General features: G+C 44.6%; 1 protein-coding gene across 2 annotated transcripts in view; it reads left to right on the forward strand.

Moving 5' to 3' along the window:
• NAXD (NAD(P)HX dehydratase) overlaps positions 1–17691 on the forward strand; it is a 76442-nt gene that overhangs the window by 26585 nt on the left and 32166 nt on the right. For both annotated transcript variants that reach the window (XM_019524376.1, XM_019524375.1), the window contains exon 5: positions 13508–13616. In XM_019524376.1, the coding sequence (XP_019379921.1) occupies positions 13508–13616 (109 nt within the window). The remainder of the gene's footprint in view (positions 1–13507; positions 13617–17691) is intronic.

The raw sequence follows: 17691 nt of genomic DNA on the forward strand, positions 1-17691 counted from the left end.
GTTGAATTTTTCTAGGTGTAAACTGTAAAGTGGTTTTGCTGCCAGTTGTGTGAACCCAGCTAGAATGCATGGCATTGTTGAGTTACTTTGTTACTTCCCTGTGATAAAGTATTTTAAGCCCAGAGGGCACTCTTGCAGGATGTGTAGGTTTCTACTGTCACACCTTTTTAACCAGCATTTGTATAATCTCCCTGGCATCCTCAGTAAAGAGACATAGATTGTGTTATTCTTGGTGTGGTGACAGTACTCAGCTTGAGTCTACTTGAATGATAGCTTTCATCCTTGTTCCATTATAATTAGCTCAACCCAAGTCAGTTCCTGGGTATCAGAATGGCAGTTGTGGCAAAGAATACTTCTGGGTCCCATCCCATTCCCTGCCCCACCCCCCAGACCCCCATTTGTGGCTGTGATGAATGTTGGGGGGGGGGAGTTCCAAAGACAAAACTTGATATGGCCATCCATACCTTTTCAACTTTAAAGCAAGAAAGTGAAGCTGGTGCATAACACAGCGGTCCATTTATTAAGTGGAGTCCCTTGCTGTTAACACAACATCTGTGCTATTGAATCTGCACTGTCTGCCTATTGGAGTGGTCATTGTTGCTCCTGGGTCTAGTCTTCAAGTGAAGCCTTCTTTGTTCTCTAAGGGTGTGTTAATATTTTGTTACTGTAATGGCTGTAAGGAAAGCTGTTGGTATTAAGTTTTAGAAATCCTTCTTTCTCTGGTTTCTTGATTTCCCTAATTAAGCCAAAGACACTCCCTCACTGCTGAATCAAGTTGGTTTTTGGGAGACTGCAGCCTTGTCAGTGGCCTGCTTCTCTCTACATTGGCATCCACTGATCAGCTCTTCACTTGTCTTAAAGAAGAAATCATTCTGACTACAAAAGTGCTCCCATTTCTACTTAAAACAAAGGTGAGGAGAATCAGAGCTTACCACACTACTTGCTTCTGAAAATTTGTTTGTGGCTTTCTACCACCTTTCACATTTCCTAGCTACTCCACTGCTGACCTTTCTTCGAAGTTTCCTGTGTCTGCACAAGTTTGACATTGTTGGTTATTACCAGGGATCCTGGTTTTCTCTAATTTAAAAAAATGCCCAATTTTCAGTTTAAAAAAAAAAGGTAACTCCAAATCCACATTTTTCCATGATTAAAATGAAAGACCTCTGTTTATCTATCTGTCTGTCTATCTATGTTAATGATGTTTCATTTAAATTACAGAAAAATGTGGATTTAGGATAATTTGTTAACTGAAAATTGGGGATTTTTTTTTAAATCGGAGAAAGGCAGAATCCCTGGTTATTACCATTTTTGTTTAAAATAAACATCCATTTGTTGCTGCTTTTTCCATATTATCCGTGTCTCAGTAGTACATAGTTGAACCATATTCTGCTAGGAGACCTTGAATACACTGAAAGTGTTACTGTCTGTTGGCACAGTATGAAGAACAGCTGTAACTGGTTGGGCGAAGAACAGAATGCTTGGTGCAGTTATCAACCAAGACAAAACTAATCTTCAGATCCACAAAAGGCCATAGGGGTGGTGATGCTGAATGTTGTAATGCTTAAATATTTAGACACTTGGCATGAGGAGTGTGATTTAAGAGACATTCCTAGAGCTACTTGTTCTTTGAGAAAGCAGCACCTGTGTAGGATTCTCAGTGTTTTGGAGAAGGGAAAGTTTACTTCCCTTGAAATATGTTTTCTTGAAAATTTAGTCTTGCCTGATTCTCATTCACTTGATTACTTCCCTTCAACCTTACAAGCTACATTTTTAATGGGTTTCTTTTGTGCTTTTTCCACCTTTTTTCTTTTGAGGTACATTTTTGAATTTATGTTGGTAATTTTAAATAGATTTTTTTGGAGTGCAGACTAATTGCCAGTTAAGGTTGCTGATAAGAAGAAATGGAGGGATCCAGTAATGGTCCTCAGGTAGTAGTCTGCATGGGACCAGTATGGAACCTAGCTTGAACTCTGCATTAATACCTCTGTACTGAAAAGGAGATGAAAACTGCACATATTAAGAGTTATAGAAGTCTCATGGTTAGACAGTGCAATAACGTACCTTCAGAAAAGTGAAATGGAGAGAGAGGAACTTTTCTGTGTTAAATGTAAATAAAAAAATAGTATGACTAAACTTCTGAGAAGCAAGAATTTTATGGGTGATATGTTTTGGGTACTAAGTACCCTTCCTCAGCTTTCTTAAAAAAGTTGATGTAGACTATAAGAAGATGGCAGTATCATTTACACAGTCAGGGAAATCTATGCAGTATTCATAATTCATAACAGTTCTTGGACTTGCAGTCACAGTTGATCAGAAGAACAGATATTCTAAAATAAACCCAGTGTAATGTTACTGGAATCAGGACTTATTCTGATTTCCTTAATAAAAAATGCAATCCACTGGTTATTTATCAGTGTCATCTTATGACATTCTTTTTGCAATATTATTAACATTATCATGGCTTTAAATCTCTAGGCCCATCAGATGGTCTGCCTTGTATTGCTTCTTGATGTGAAATTGCAAAGGGGTTAACATGAAATTTTTATGCTTTGTAAAATGCTTTGAAGATGAAAAGCACAATAGAAAGTATTTATTATTGCTAGAGGCAAAGTGAGCAAGAGTGCCTTGATATTGGACTGTTTATTTCCCAAGAGATGATTGTGTCTTGATGAGTATCTATCATTAATTGGGGGGGCAGAGACAAAAGTCTCTTATTTTCAAGTTTGAAAATAAGATGACAAACTTTTAACTGTGAGATCGTATTTAATAGAAAATCATAGAAAATTAGGGCTGGAAGGGACCTCAGGAGGTCATCTAGTTCAACCCCCTGATTTGAAAGGTAACAAGTCATACTACTGATTTGGTTTAATCTACTAGCCTTTATTTAAGCTGTTTAACTTGCATAAGGCTGAGAGGTGATTTGACAGCCACTTACAAGCATGTCAGGGTTGAGCATCAAGATCTAAAGGAGCAGGTCTTCAAGAAGGCACCTGAAGGGAGGATGAGGACCAATGGGTATAAGCTGATAGAAAGTAAATTCAGGCTAGAAATAAGAAAAAACTTTTTCTCTGTAAGGGTCACCAGGATCTGAAACACACTTCCAGCAGAGATGGTGTAGTCACCCTCCTTGGAAGTGTTCAGGATGAGGCTTGACAGGCACCTTTTCAAGCTTGTCTGAGCCCAGTACTTCCTGCCTATGGCAGGGGGACCAGACTTGATGATCTTACAGGTCCCTTCCAGTTCTATAATTCTATGATTCTGTAATATATTTGGCCTTTGCTGGTGAAATTTATTTTTAAATTCGGGCTTTAAAACCTTCCCATACAGCAATATGCTAGAATGTTATTGGCGATCGGCCTTCTGTATCCTATGTTTTACAACTTAAGTCAGTTTAATTATCAAGTAAATTAATAAAAATAGAGGTTTTCAGAAATTTTGACAGTCACTGGATTTTAAAGATCACAAGAGGTTTATCACATATTCATTTATTGTGTAAAACCTATTTTTTTAATAGTGCTTTCTGAGCTTAATATTTTTTCTTATACTTTTTGCTTGTATCTGTACCATAAACTTGGTCTGGGGTTGCTGTTAGAAAATAAATAGAGAACAGCTATTTGAAGACTTACTATTATTATTATTATTCCTGTTGCTTTTCCATTTAAAGAGAAAATCTGCATTGTTTAGTTAGAAATTGAGCTTCCGTATACTAAACGAGGCAAACATTGCAGAGGCATTGATTTTTATCAGACAGTTCACTTGCCCTTGCAGTGGTTCATCACTTCCACACAACGGCTCTGTTTTGACAAAACTGTTTTTGGCATTTCAGCACACAGTACTTTTTGGGAGCTTGTACTGGTGGATTCTGGGACTGCTTAGCCAGCTATTGTTGGCCACAGGGGCTTTTGGCTGACTTCCAATTTAGAGGCAGTACATCATCACATGGCTTTAAGAGGGCTAGTTGAACTTGTGCAGCTGCAAAACCTTTAGAGTTCTGCATCACAGTTGCAGAAATCATTGTACAGTGCACTCAGCAGTGTAACTTAGTGGGGGGTTGAGAAAGGGGAAGGGGAGGGAGCAGCCCTGGGTGCTGCTTTTGTGTGAATTGTGCCAAAATAACAGCTGCTACAGCAGTAGTTAATCACACTACCACAATTGCCCGTGGGGCAGCAAACATTGCCGATTGTGTGGCCATAGCCCAGGGCATAGTGCTACCCTGCTACACCTCTGAGTGTACTGGTTTTACCAGATCAAAGATAAATGCTTTCTCTCAAGTTTTGTGACCCATCCTTACAAATTATGCTTATAAAACACCCAGGAAGGCTGTTCTCTGTAAAAACAGAGCTTTATACAAAAATTAAACTCAAAATGCTACAAGTCATAGTATCTAAGTCATGGTATCTTGCAATATTTTTTTGCTCAGTTGTTTTTCATTCATTTGACACAATGTATATCTGCCTATCTGCTTCTTTAAAAGAAGAAAAAAAGCTCTTTCTTCGCATACTGTCTTAATATCTCTTGTATAGCACAAGGGGTGCTGTGAAGATCAATTAGCGTTTGAGTGAAGTGCTTTAAAAATATGGTTTCTCTACATAAGCAAATTGAATGAAAAAGCTGTAGAAGAATAAGCAATTCTAGTCAATTGCAGAATACTGTATTGTGGAGTAGCTTATTCTTCAGCGGCTATTCTGGTCAATCTTTTTCTGCAGACAATCCATTAAATGCTGGAGAAATACTAAGTATTCCTATCAAATAAAACCATCAGCTAAAAGGCTTGATTTTTCTATGAGCTTGCAAGAAAGGGAGAGGGTTTGACCATAACTGAACTATAAAGCTCATGAAGCAACTGAGAAAAAAGCATACAAGTATATTATAGCTTTGCCATGTATTTAAAAAAATGATATCCATTCCAAACAGGTTGTGGTTTAATCATAGAGCATGTAAGAGATTTAATTCAATATTCACTAATTAGAATTTTTCAAAGGTTCCTAAGCATTTAGAGTAACTTAAGCAGTATCAGTGTCTGTTACTAAGCATTAGACTCTCCTGTATTGGGTATTAATAATAGTAACTAGGCACTAAGTTGTTTTTGACCCTTTTAAAAAGGTAGAAAGCCCACAGCATGAGTTAATATATATAATTGTATTGGTTTCAAAATATTCCAGCTTTTAGCAGCAGTCTATATTTATTCCTTCCAGAATTAAGCTATTTTATTTCTTTTTGGAATCTACCAGCAGACAGGGAAACTTTCCCTCCAATGCAACCAGATAATGTACATTCTTCTTTGAGTATGTTAGCTTATATATGTTTCCTCTTTGAAATGTTAGAATTTGCAATAAGGAAAATCTCTATTACTATATACAAAGGATCTCTTATATGGGAATGGTCTTTAGTTTTGTAGTTGGTAGAGCTTTTCCTACTAGATGAAAGATTTCTGAAGCTTTAGCAGTTTGCCATAGTGATGTCATATCAAAATTCTTCTAAAAAAATAATGAACCTTCTAGGCCTCACGTCTTCAGTCATTTATATGTAAGTTTATGCTTGGAAACATTGCTTGATCTTAAATTACAAACCAAACACTGTCAACATATTTACATGGTAGGCCTGTGCAAAGCAGCTAGTATTCGCTTCGGAGTCAGATGATTCGGGGGACAGTGATTCGATTTAATGATTTGAATCACCATCCCGAATCAATTCAGCTGAATGACACAGACCCTGTCCCTCACCTGCTCTCCCAGCCCCACAGTGGCTGCCCTGCCCAACCCAGCTCCCGGCACTTTGAAAAAACAAAACAAAACAAAACCCTGAACTCACCAGTTGCTGCTGGGTGTGGGGGGGGGATCCTTGCTGCCCCCCACTGCTCCACACTTCATGTGGGGTTTGCACAAGCCCTCCTGACCACCCTCCCTGTGGTCCCAGTCCCCCCCTCCGTGGCTGCTCTGCCTGCCCCAGCTCTGGCCCTTTAAGGGGAAACCTACCCCCCCCAAAACCCCTATTCACCAGTTCCTGCCTGGCAAGGGGCAATCCCCGTGCCACATGGGAGGCTCTGCATGAACCCCTCGATGCCCCAAGGCTGCTGCAGGAGCCAGTGAGTCCCGGGTATTTTTTGAGTTTTTTTCTTAAAGGGCCGGAGCTGGGGTGGGCGGAGCAGCTATGGAGGGGTCTGGGAGAGGCTGGGGGTCGAGGAGTTTTTGACAGAGCCCCCCCATGCAGTGAGAGGCAGTGAGGATCACACCCTGCCGGGCAGCACCAAGTGAGTGGGGCTTTTTTTTAAAGCACTGGGAGCTGGGCTGGCGGGGCAGCCATGAGGGTCTGGGGAGCAGGCAGGGGATGGGGCCTGGTGGGAGTCCCCCTCTTGCCCCCTATTTCCCAGCTCTGAGTGCAGCTCCAGCTCCCTACTTTAGTGGCCAGGGACTGCCTGAATCATCAAAACTCTCCAAATCTTTTCCGAAAATTTGGAGAGCTTTGAATCGATTCAGACCTTTTTATTGGCCCCCTGAGTCGATTTGGATTTGGAGATTCAGCCACCAAATTGGGCTGAATCTCCGCTGAATTGAATCAGCACCCGAAGCTTTGTACAGCCCTATTACGTGGTTTACCTTCTATTTCTGTCATGATGGACTCACCATTGCAGTGTTCTGAGAGCTCGTTTTCAACTCTTCATCTCCTTCAGAAACTGCAGTCATCTCCATCGGGGGGGGGGAGTTCGTTTTAACAAAGTAACTGTTTATAGCCGCTGAAATTCTTAAAAAAGGGCAATGCGTATTAATGTACTGAGAACTGAGACTGGTCTTTTGAGCTCTTCCATCTCTTCTACCACATATCAAAAACTAGGTTTAGTGCATGTTGTTGCAGACAATGTGACAGCAGTGTATTAGGTCATCAAATAAGGCCAGCTTACATCCATGTACTACTATGGTTTATCCCATAGCTTTTTGGCCTTTCAGATCATGTGACTGGAAAGGCGGTGAAGCTGCACAAACAATTTAAAAGTTCTGCAGTAGAAGGGGTGGGAAGATGTTGCATTTTGTCTTTTTGCAACTCTAAATGCCACAGGTTTTGCTCAAGAGCAGGAAGATGCCTTTCTGTCATACTGAGACTAGGGTCCACGGTCTGTCTTTCTCTCCTCCTCTGACATAAAGGGTGCTAAAGAAGATAAGGCAGACCCAGTATAATTTTGATTGCCTCTGCATAGAGAAATGAGCGTAATTTTTGTACTCCCTTAACTTTCCAAGGGAGTGTACAGACCTCCACTGGTAGGTGAAGACTTAGCTACCTCAGGACAAAATTTATCATCCATCCTTCCCTGCATCACTGCATGTTCCTTCATGGGCTATAACACTCTAACAGATCTTCAGAAATAATGCCTCTAAAAAGTGCAGGAAGTATTGATTAACTCTAGAAAAATGCAGAGGTGTTATGGCCTCAGATGGAGCTACCCGCCTTGCAGTTTTAGTCTTTTCATGTAACACAGTTAAGAAATTCATTAAATAACTTGTCAATACATGTAGCAGGACTGAATTTTTATTCAGAATCTTGAGATTAGTCTTTTCACAGTGAATGAAGCCTTCCTTTGAACTGATGACAACTGTTCCTTTTCCCATCTATTCATCTAGTTTTCAGCATGCTCATAATGTTGGCTAGATGAACAATTGAAATACTTTATTTACCCAAGTGGGACTTGGCTTGTTCATGCTCCCTGCCCACCTTTTCCTAAGTATCCTATTAGAATCAGTCTTGGCATTCCAGCCCTTTTTAGGGTCAGACTCGATATGATCAGGATTATAGAAGGAGTGATTGGAGGGTAGGTGAGTGCCTCAGTAGGCCTGGCCAAGAATTCCAGACTACATGTTGAGGGCAGACCTCAGTATCAGTGCAAAAATAGTTATTTGTTTAAGAATATTAGGGCATTAAAAAAACCATCTGCACCTTTACTGAATTATAAAATTATTTTTCATAATCAAGATGCTTGAAGATTATGACAGCACCTGCTTATGTGTTTACTTATCAAATGATTATTGGATTATCAGACAAAATGTTCAGACTCATTCTAGAGAATTTCTTTTGTCATCCAGGCCAAATGTGCAGTGTCAGAGGATATAGTACCCTCATCCCTAAAATGTTGGTACTTACGTAGGTTCAGAAATGCAGTTTATAATTTCCAGTGTGCTTTAATATTTTACACAATTTTTATTACATTTTGAAAAACAGGTTTTTAAATTCTGTTTTGTATACAATATTTAAAGGAAGTTTTAATTATAAATGTACTGAAAATGGTAGATCATAAATCTGAAGACCATTTTAGTAAAAGACAATTAACGGAAGAAATTATCATCTCATTCCTTAAATGGTAAGAACAGTGTTAATGGTTGTGAAATGGTTTGTATGAGTCTTTTGAAATGTGTGTCCTTACTAAAAAGTGAAAAACCTTTTTAAATGCTTAACCAAGATTTTGTGATGCTATCTGCAAATAATTTGTATTGAAAATACAAGTCTCATAACAGCTTCTTAATGCCATTGTTATATGACAAAACGATTATTATTGTTCCAAACAATAGTACGGTCATCTGGTGCAGTAACTGGTTACTAATATAACAGGGCAATTGAATAAAACTGTTACTGTTAATTGGAAAATTAATTCATTACCTGGCAGTGTTTATGTAATTTTTTGTACCAAATTCAAAAACACAAAATTCTCTTCCAAAAAAAAAAAGGGGGCAGAAGGGGGGACAATAACTTTTTTCATTACTTGAATTTATGTCTTAACACATTAACTTTTAAAATCATTTTCAAAACTTAAGATGCTCTATATAAAGTAAGAGTGTTTAGACATATTTAAAGCAGAAATGAATTCTTGTTGAAACCTAATAAAACTAACAGGCTGTCTTACAAATTGAATGAAAAGGCTGAAATTTTGAAGATACTCTGAGAATTTGCTGCTACAAGAATGAAGGCAACATTATAATTTAGTGTAGGAAAAATTATCACCCTGCTGCAAATGTAGCAGGCAGTAACTTCAGCTGCTTCATCTTGAATAAAACACCAAAGGTGTTGAGCCAATGAAAGAATGACAGGCAATATTAGTAACAGTCAAGAATCTAGTCAAATCCTAAAGAGGTGTTTCTTGCATCTACAGCAAAATTATGAAAGGAGAAAAGTATAAATAAGACTTAAGCAAGCAGTAGAGACTGCTTCCAACCTTTACCACATTCATAACAAGTGATCTGGTTCTTCTCTGCAAGCAGGCAACAGCAAGACATCAAAGAAGAACCAAAAACAAAAAATGGAGTTGGGTAGCATCATCAATAATCAAAATTCTAGCTCAAAATTTGTTTTCTTAGAATCAGAATGAGATTAAATTAACCAAAGCACTGTCAGGGATTGATTTATTTTCATAATAGTTTTAATGGGATATTAACATATTAATATTGTAAGATAATTAACATTTTTTCCCCTGTTTAACCCTAAATTGTTTGGATCAAAGGTGTCAAATTCACTCTCTCCCACATCCCAACAGATGTCCCCAGTGGGGTTCTGTACCCTGGATTTTGGTGTCTGGCCCCACCCCTACTAGTCCCACCCTCCAAATCCTATCCTCTGTCAGAGCCCCATAGGCCATACATTTAACACCCATGGCTTAGATCACGTTTTTGTGAAGAGGAGCTGTCAGATAAAGCTACTGAACCAAGAAAGAGTAAGATTTGTTCTAAACTTAAATTTCTGAATGCAGGCAACGCCTGCTTAATGCTCTTAATTGGTTCTGGAAAAACCAAGTGCTAAGCGAAACAGTGTTAAGGGAAACCCATTTTCCCATAGGGTTTAATGTAAATAAATATAATTGGTTCTGCACCACCGTCCAGCCCTGGCCTAATGCTCCTGCCAGTCCTGGCCCTGCCAGTCTCGGCAAGGCACTGCACGGGCTCTGCCAGGGAAGGCATTGGCTCCTCCTGGCCTCGTTGTTCCGCCCCTGCTGGCCTGCACCTGCTGGCCACCAGCACACGTGTGCAGCTCCAGCTCCCCCTCCTGCAGGGCCTGAGTCAGGAACCCATCTGCCCAGGGATTAATGACAGGAAGGCAGCGGGGCTCCAGCCAGCACCGGGGGAAGCTCAGAATGGTGTCCATGCCCCATGGGTGAGTGTGTACCCGGAGCGGAATGGGTCATGGGCTGCATCCCAGGGACAGGGGGTTCGCAGGCTTGGCCCCACTGTGGTCTGGGGCAGGGGACACTGCACGCATGTACTTGAGCACTGGCTCGCACTGGCCCAGGCCCCACACTCCTGCCAGCCCTGGCCTTGGGCCCCATGCTCCTGTCGGCCTGGGCCCTGTGCTCACACTCCCTGCCTGCTCCTTCTCGCTGCCCCCGCCACTCCTCCCTGCCCGCCAGCTGTTCCAGCACCACATGCTGGAGCGGACCCCAGGCTCCTGCCACCCTGCCCTGGGCCCTGCCAGATTGGGCTCCATGCTTATGCTGCATGGCCCCCCACCCACCCCTTCTTGCCATGGCTTCTTCCCGCCCGCTCCAGCACTACGTGCCAGAGTAGACCCTGGGCTCCTGCCACCCCGCCCTGGGCCCCACCAGCTGCCACTCACCAATTCAACTTGACAACAGTGCTGCTGCCGCCACTGCTTCTCCCCACCCACCACTCTGAGCGTTATAATGAAACACTCTGCATGCTAAGTGAAACCAAGCATGTATTTTAAATGAGCGCTATAGCAAAACCATGTTAAGCAGAGGTTGCCTGTATGCATTACTTTGCTGATTATGAATGGTCTTTTAAATAACTGCTTGAAATGCCTGTTTTAGTTTTAAAAAACTTACGGCATTCACTCAAATCCAAGATTAGTTTTCCCCTCTATTTTAACATGTGGGCAAAAGTCTTTCATTTTGGATTTGAATACAGTTGAGTGGGGGGGGAGCCAGGTGGTTGTTGTGGTTCCCTCTCTGACTCTGACTCGGGGTAAGGATTACAGTTAAAGCCATAGTTGCTGCCCAGCCCCTCACTGCATGTGTCCCACACTGCCACTTGCCCTCTACTTATGGAGCACATGGTTGTTCTGACCGCACAGCAAGTGGGACAGAACTGTCATCTCTGTGGCTGCTGCTGTGTGGTCCTGCTGGGGCCAGAACAACCACCTGTTCCATTGCTTGATGCTCAGGAGTGGAGCCAGAACTGGAGTGTAAATGGTGGGAGGGGGACAGTGGTGGCAGCAGGGAAAGGGGAGGTAAAGGTGGCAGTGGCAAAGATGGCAGGAGGGCAGAGATTGTGGGGCACGGGGCATGCACCAAGGGAGGCACTGGGTTTGTGAAGGGGGTCAGGGGTAAAGGTAAGTGGTCAGGGGACAAAGGTGCCAGGGGGTACATACTGTAGGGGGCTTAGTTCAAGTGTGTACAGGCACACTGTAGGGAATCTGGTGCAGAGGGAGTACAGGCAAGTGATGGAGGGGACAGGCAGCAGGGGGCAAGGTGTTGGGGGAGAGGGAGGGGACAGAGGTTAGGCCACTTGGTTCCCACACTCCCTGCCCTCCAGCCACTGTTTGCCCCAGTGCAGCAGTGGGGGCAATGGATTTAAGATGCCCCTGCAATGAATAGCTTCTACACATGGAAAATTTTAACAAATTTGTACATTTTCCATGTATATAATTTAATTAGGGAATTGTTTTAAATCTAGAGTTGTCTTGGAATCGAATAAATGTAGTAAAGGTTGCTCACCTTTGCCCATTTAGAAACTGTTGAGGTTGTCCAGGAGAAACTCAAGCTGTCATAGGATGCAATGGGTTCTATAATGCCATGTTGCTGGTAGGTGTTATAGGGGTTTGGCCCCTCCATTGTTGGTGCCTTGCTCCCCAGTGACATCAGGGTGAGATCTGAATTCGGCACCACCAAGGGAGTTCGGGTGCTGCTCCTACTCGCTTGCCATGTCTTTGATGTTTTCATTCTTTTTCTTGTGGGGCAGTTCCCTGCAGGTGGTCTGAGGGGATCTCAGCCCTGGGTTTCTTTGTGAGGCTCCAACCTCCCCTTTACCCCACCCTTACCGCATCCATGGCCAGGGCAGACTCTGCTCTCCGCTGGTCTTGCCCTTGGATGATCCCATCTCATCCACACCACACCCCTTCAAGGGTTGGGCCTTTCTGGCCATCCGTCTTTCCAAGGCCCTCCTTCGTCTTTGGACTGGAGCCTAGGCAACTAGACACACCCGTCTGGGGTTAACTGTAACTTAGGAAAAACTGAATGTAAGGGATCAGCATCTGCTGACGGGGCTCCTGGGATCTGGTCTCTCAGGGCCTTTGGTCTTGTTGGGGGCTCAGCCATCCCTCTTTGCCTATTGGGCGTTTGGGAGGGAGGCCACCCTGTGCCAGGCCCCTGTTGGCCCTCTCGGGGAAGCCTCCCTGGGGCCCATGTGCCTTCCACATTTGGGACCATCTGACCGGCGGATGGGCTGTCTGGGTCCCACCAGCCGGTGTTGCTCATCCCCCTTGCATGGGCTTCATGCTCTTCCCTCACTGCTGTGTTGCCCAGGGATGTCTTTGGTCCCTTGGGGCCGTTCCCTGCCAAGGTACCTGGGGCTTCTGTTGGAGCCTTGTCTCCCCTTCGTGGTGTCCCTGGGGGCTGCTCCTCTCTGGTGGAGCTCCCTGGTGTCCCTCTGCTCAGGGGCTTGAGTTCCCCCATTTGCCTGCCAGTGTTCCCCAGCAAATGTGAGGTTTCCTGCTCCCGTCCTCGGGGTTTGCATCCCCCGGATCTTCAGCCAGCACCTCCCTGCTGGCATCCAGCTCTCCTTCTCCCTGCCAGCCTCCAGTTGCATCCTCAGCTGCTTTTTGGGCAGCCCGCACCTCTCTCAGGCCACGCCCCCCTGTGTCCACTGATTTGCAGGCTCAGGCAGCTCCGGAACTGCTGAGCCTGCCACGGAGTCTCCCTTCAGCTGCTGCTCTTTGCCATCCCTGCAGTAAGTAACAGGGCACATTGGGAAGGGATCTGGGGTGAGTCAGGGGGGCTTTTGCCTCCCCTCTCGCATGCCATCTATAAATTATTTCCATCACTCATAAAACAATGAGATCTGGTAGGGCTGATATTGGGAAAGAGTATTATCTTGGTATTCATTTAACCAGAGAAGAGTTTTCATCACAAAAGAATTCTTAAAGGTATTATGTTAAAAGCTCTCCAAAGAGAGACCTAAACGTTTTTCTTGATGTAGGGTTTTTTTCCCCTTTCTTTAACAACATGGGACTTTATAGTTAATAACTCTATTCTGCTTGAGTTTAAACCCCGAGTCCAGTAAGGCATGGGAAATACACTGTGTGACTAAAATAGTAGGAGCCATGTTCCTGGATTGACATCAGGTCAATTCTAAAAGATGTTTCTCTCTCTGTGTCTTGTTTCTCTATAATATATATTTTAGTAATTTGGGGGGTAAAATTACCCCCCCCCCAGTGTTCCCTTTGACCATACACTGATCTTTCGGACTTCTAGAGTATTGAAAGTAAATCTCTTTTTACTTCTTTTTCTTTAATTTAGTGACAGTCCTAATGCTGTTCATGAAGTGGAAAAGTGGTTACCACGACTGCATTCAATTGTCATAGGACCCGGTTTAGGTAGAAATGATGTACTACTTGAGAATGCTAAGGTAATGTACACACTAGTATTTTGTTCTCTATCTTATGTTACATTGAATTTTATCAAACAATTTTTCAGCTTGTGTACAGCTAATTTAATGTTTATGAATGAGCTTATTGTATAAAAATCTCTGTAGATTCATTAAAATAAATTGAAAGCAAGAACTATAAGAATGGTACCAATAAACACAAGTATGTCTGCTCAGAAGAGATTGTTTTTTATAATAAAGCATTATGAATATACATTTCCCATTCTGGTTGAAACAGTAATCCTGTCCATATCCAATTGAGGTTAAAAGTTGAAACCAAATGTTTAAATTTCTCTGTACACAGGAGCAAATTATTATTTGGTGTTCCAAATTAACAGTTTTACTACTGCCAACATGTATAACAGTTAAAGTTTTGAATGTTTCAGTCTGAGTGGAGCCAACTTTCCTTCTACTTTTAAATTGTATTTGATTTATTATTAAATAATTAGAAAAGTCCAAATTCATTATCCTATCCCACAATATGCTAAAATGTAAAAATTTCTATTTATTAGAGCTGATTTGAGAAATTTAGCTTTATTTCTGTTAAAAATTTTGCTCAAAGCAATTGACTTATTGGTTAGGAACATTTTCCACTCATTATTATAAGATGATAATAGCAAAAAAAAAAAAAGCACCAATGACTGTTATTCCCATTTCAATTTAGAATTTGTTTTGTTTTATTTTTAGGGGCAAAATGACAATTTTAAATAGTAGTGAAAATTTTTGTTTAGAATACTACTATTGAAAAATGCAAAATTTTATTCAGAATGAACTGTTGGTTCTAAGCATTTCATACAGTTGTTATAACAGCACACTGAAGACTTTCTGGCTTGGTCTTCCTACTAAAATGATGTTTTATTTATGTATTTGGGTTTAAGGTAAGTAACTGACCCAGATTAAAAAAAAATACTTTGGAAGCATAGTTACTTAAGTTTTACCATGAGGTTCTCTGAGGTCAGTCCTATACCCCTGAATATACAGTTGACCTCTGTGGGCACATCCTTACATGCAGGCACATGCTCTTACAGAAGCTCAGAAAGGAGCGGCACAAATTTGAGCCAGGGATTTTTGCCTTGGCACACAGGCCTGGACATGCACTTTGGTGTGGGGCAAGTTGTGCCACTTGGGGCAAAATAGCCCTGCCCAGCTCCTCTCGGATTTGCAGCCAGGAGCTAGAGCCTGGTCCCAGCAGTATAAAAACCTGCCCTGTGCTGGTCTTGGCAGTATAAAAAGCTGCTATGGCACGCAGCTCAGGGCTACTTACTCTCAGGAACATCTGGGGTGGCAGCAAAATTGCTGCCACCCCCCCCCCCATGTTCTCCAGCCCACCGAAATTCTCCAGCCCACCAGAATTTGTCATGGGGCCAGCACCTCACCTGGCTTCACGGCACTCCCCACTCCACCACCTGAGCCAGCTGGAGGACACCAGACAGGTTTGCTTTTCCACCGTCTGTCGCTGCCACCCCTACACGCTCGTGCACTGCACTGTCCATCATGCCACCCTTGCATCCCGCCCAGACACCAAGTGGCAGGACCTGGTTGGCAAGGGCGTGGCTGGGGCACCCTACTGGCTGAGTCTGTACTCCACCCTCATTCCACAAGCCACTGGGGACCTCAGCTGGTGGCTTCTCCATGGAGCCATCACCACAGGCGTGTATGTGGTGAGCTTCATGGACACCCTGGTCTCCTGCCCCTTCTGCGGGCAGAGGGAGACCCTGGCGCACATGACCCTTGAGTGCGCCAGGCTGCAGCCCCTCCACCTCCAGAGCCTCCACTTGAGGTTCTGGTTGAATTTCACCCCCCCATGTTTTGTTTTTGGTCAACCCATCTGTGGGCCCACCAAGTCCCGGGACCTCCTGGTCAACCGCCTCCTGGCCCTGGCCAAGTAGGCCCTGTATTTGACCAGGAAGGAGGCTCTGGCCAGGAAGGTGCCCAGAGACTGTGGGGCCACTTTCCTTTCACTTGTCCGTGCACATCTCCAGGCAGAGCACCAGTGGGCAGCGTCCACTGGTTCCTTGGATGCCTTTGAGGACCAGTGGGTGCAGCCCAGGGGGCTCTGCTCAGTGTCCCTTCAAGCGCACTTATTTTCACATTTTGACCCTTTGACCCAAACGACACTCCTATTCTGGTTTTTTCATTAGTTGTCCCAAGTATTCTGTTGTGTCATCCATCCGTTGGCCCCACACAATAGGAGCTATTAGTTAGCTGTGTGGGTCTCAGGGCCCACGATAATTGGGTGATACAGATAGTCAGGAGCTTCTGGGGCATGGCCAACTGGTATCATGGGACACTAGCCCCTTGTGCCAGCTAGACTGCTGAAGCAACCCTAACCAACAGTACCCTGGACCCTCTACCCAGTGCAGCACTCTGGCAGTGGGGGCTGCTGTCTGGCTGTGACCTGCCACCTGTGACAGCATGTGATCTCAAGGCTGTACACCTGCCAGACCTGGAGGGGGACTGCACCTCTGGGCCAGGTGCCAGTGGGCTGTGGCTTAATAGTTGACCTTTGTGTAGTACTACTGCCATGTGTACTACCGCCCTGCCCTCTGGGCAGCTATTGCCCGGAAGAAGTTCTCAGTGTGGTGGCCTGCTTTGAACTGTCAAAGCATTTTCTCCTGGCCCCAAGTGGCCAGGAGGTCAGCCACCACTGGCTGGGTCCCAGGTGCCAGCCTTGAGCAGGCTTCTCAGCCTGGGCCCTGCCACTTGCCTCACTAGCAAAAAACCTGGTGTTCCCTATTTAAAAACTGAAAAATCTCTTAAAAAAAAAAAAAAAAAAAAATCCAAAATTGACTCTTTAAAATATCTGCAAATCTATGTTCTTCCACAATTAAAATGAGAGAGAGAGAGCAGTTAGGCAATGTTTTATTGCTATATTTACAATGTTAAAGCAGTTTGGAAACCTGACAGTGTCTTGGTCATCATAATAAAATAAATTCTAAATATTTATATGTTTTGACATTTGCTTTTGGTTTCCGTATCATAGAACAGTTAGAGTTCCCCTGACCCCTTCACTAACTAGGATGTGGGGACAGCTGCCCCTGCAACCACAGGTCTTGCCAGCAGGTCTCATCCTGTCTGGCAGCTGGGTATGATGGGTGTGTGATGGGGGGATGTGGGGTTTGCAGGAGGGGGATGTGAGGGGATGCAGATGGGTGGGTGTGGGGTGTGTGGGAATTGTAGGGGAGCTGCTCAGGTGGGGTAGGTTTCCTGCTCCCCGCAGGGTGCAGCCCCCCCTCCCACCCCAGCACATGGACTGCCCTCCCGCACAGTCCACAGCTCACCTGAAACAGCAGCAGCCATTGTAAGAGCGCTTGGGCCCCTCCTGGCACAGCCCCTCCCGCCGCCCACACAGTGCACAGCAGCATGGCTTGGCCCTGGCTGCCTGGCACCTGGTGCTGCCTGCACCACATTGTATGGGCCCAGCTTGGCCCAGCGCTGTGCACCTTCAGGCAGCTCTGGGCTTCCTGGGCTGTCACTCAGGGCCCTGCACCACTCACGGGGACCACTTGTTGCACCAGGCCAGGTTCTGTGTGCACGGAACTGGCTCAATGGCGTGTGGGGCCCATGCATGCAGGACCTGGCCTGGCATAACAGGCAGTCCCTGTGAGCGGTGCAAGGCCTTCAGTGACAGCCCGAGCAGCCCGGAGCTGCCTGAAGGTACATGGTGCCATGCCGAGCCGGACCGGCCCACACGATGCGGCACAGGGAATGCTGGGAGCCAGGTGGCCAGGGCTGAGATTTGCTGCCACGGGCTGTGCAGGGAGCTGTGCCAGGAGGGCTCCGAGTGCTCCCACCCCTCCTGAGCTGCCCCCTCAATGATCTCCTGCACCCTCACAGCCCCCCACCCCGCTCCAAGCTACCCCACTCCACACTTACCTGGAACAGAGTCTGGGTCCAGGTCGCTGCAGCCTGCATCACTGTTTGCCCTGTATGGGCAGGCAGTATGCTGCAGCATTGGTGCAAGGAGCAGGCATAGAGACACTCTGGTCGGATATCAGAGTATCTCTTTGGAGGACCCCAGCCTCCAGTTGCCTCAGTTGTCCAGGACCATGCCCTG

Source organism: Gavialis gangeticus, unplaced genomic scaffold (assembly GCF_001723915.1).
Source record: "Gavialis gangeticus isolate Ggan-Ray unplaced genomic scaffold, GavGan_comp1, whole genome shotgun sequence".
Lineage (NCBI taxonomy): Eukaryota > Metazoa > Chordata > Crocodylia > Gavialidae > Gavialis > Gavialis gangeticus.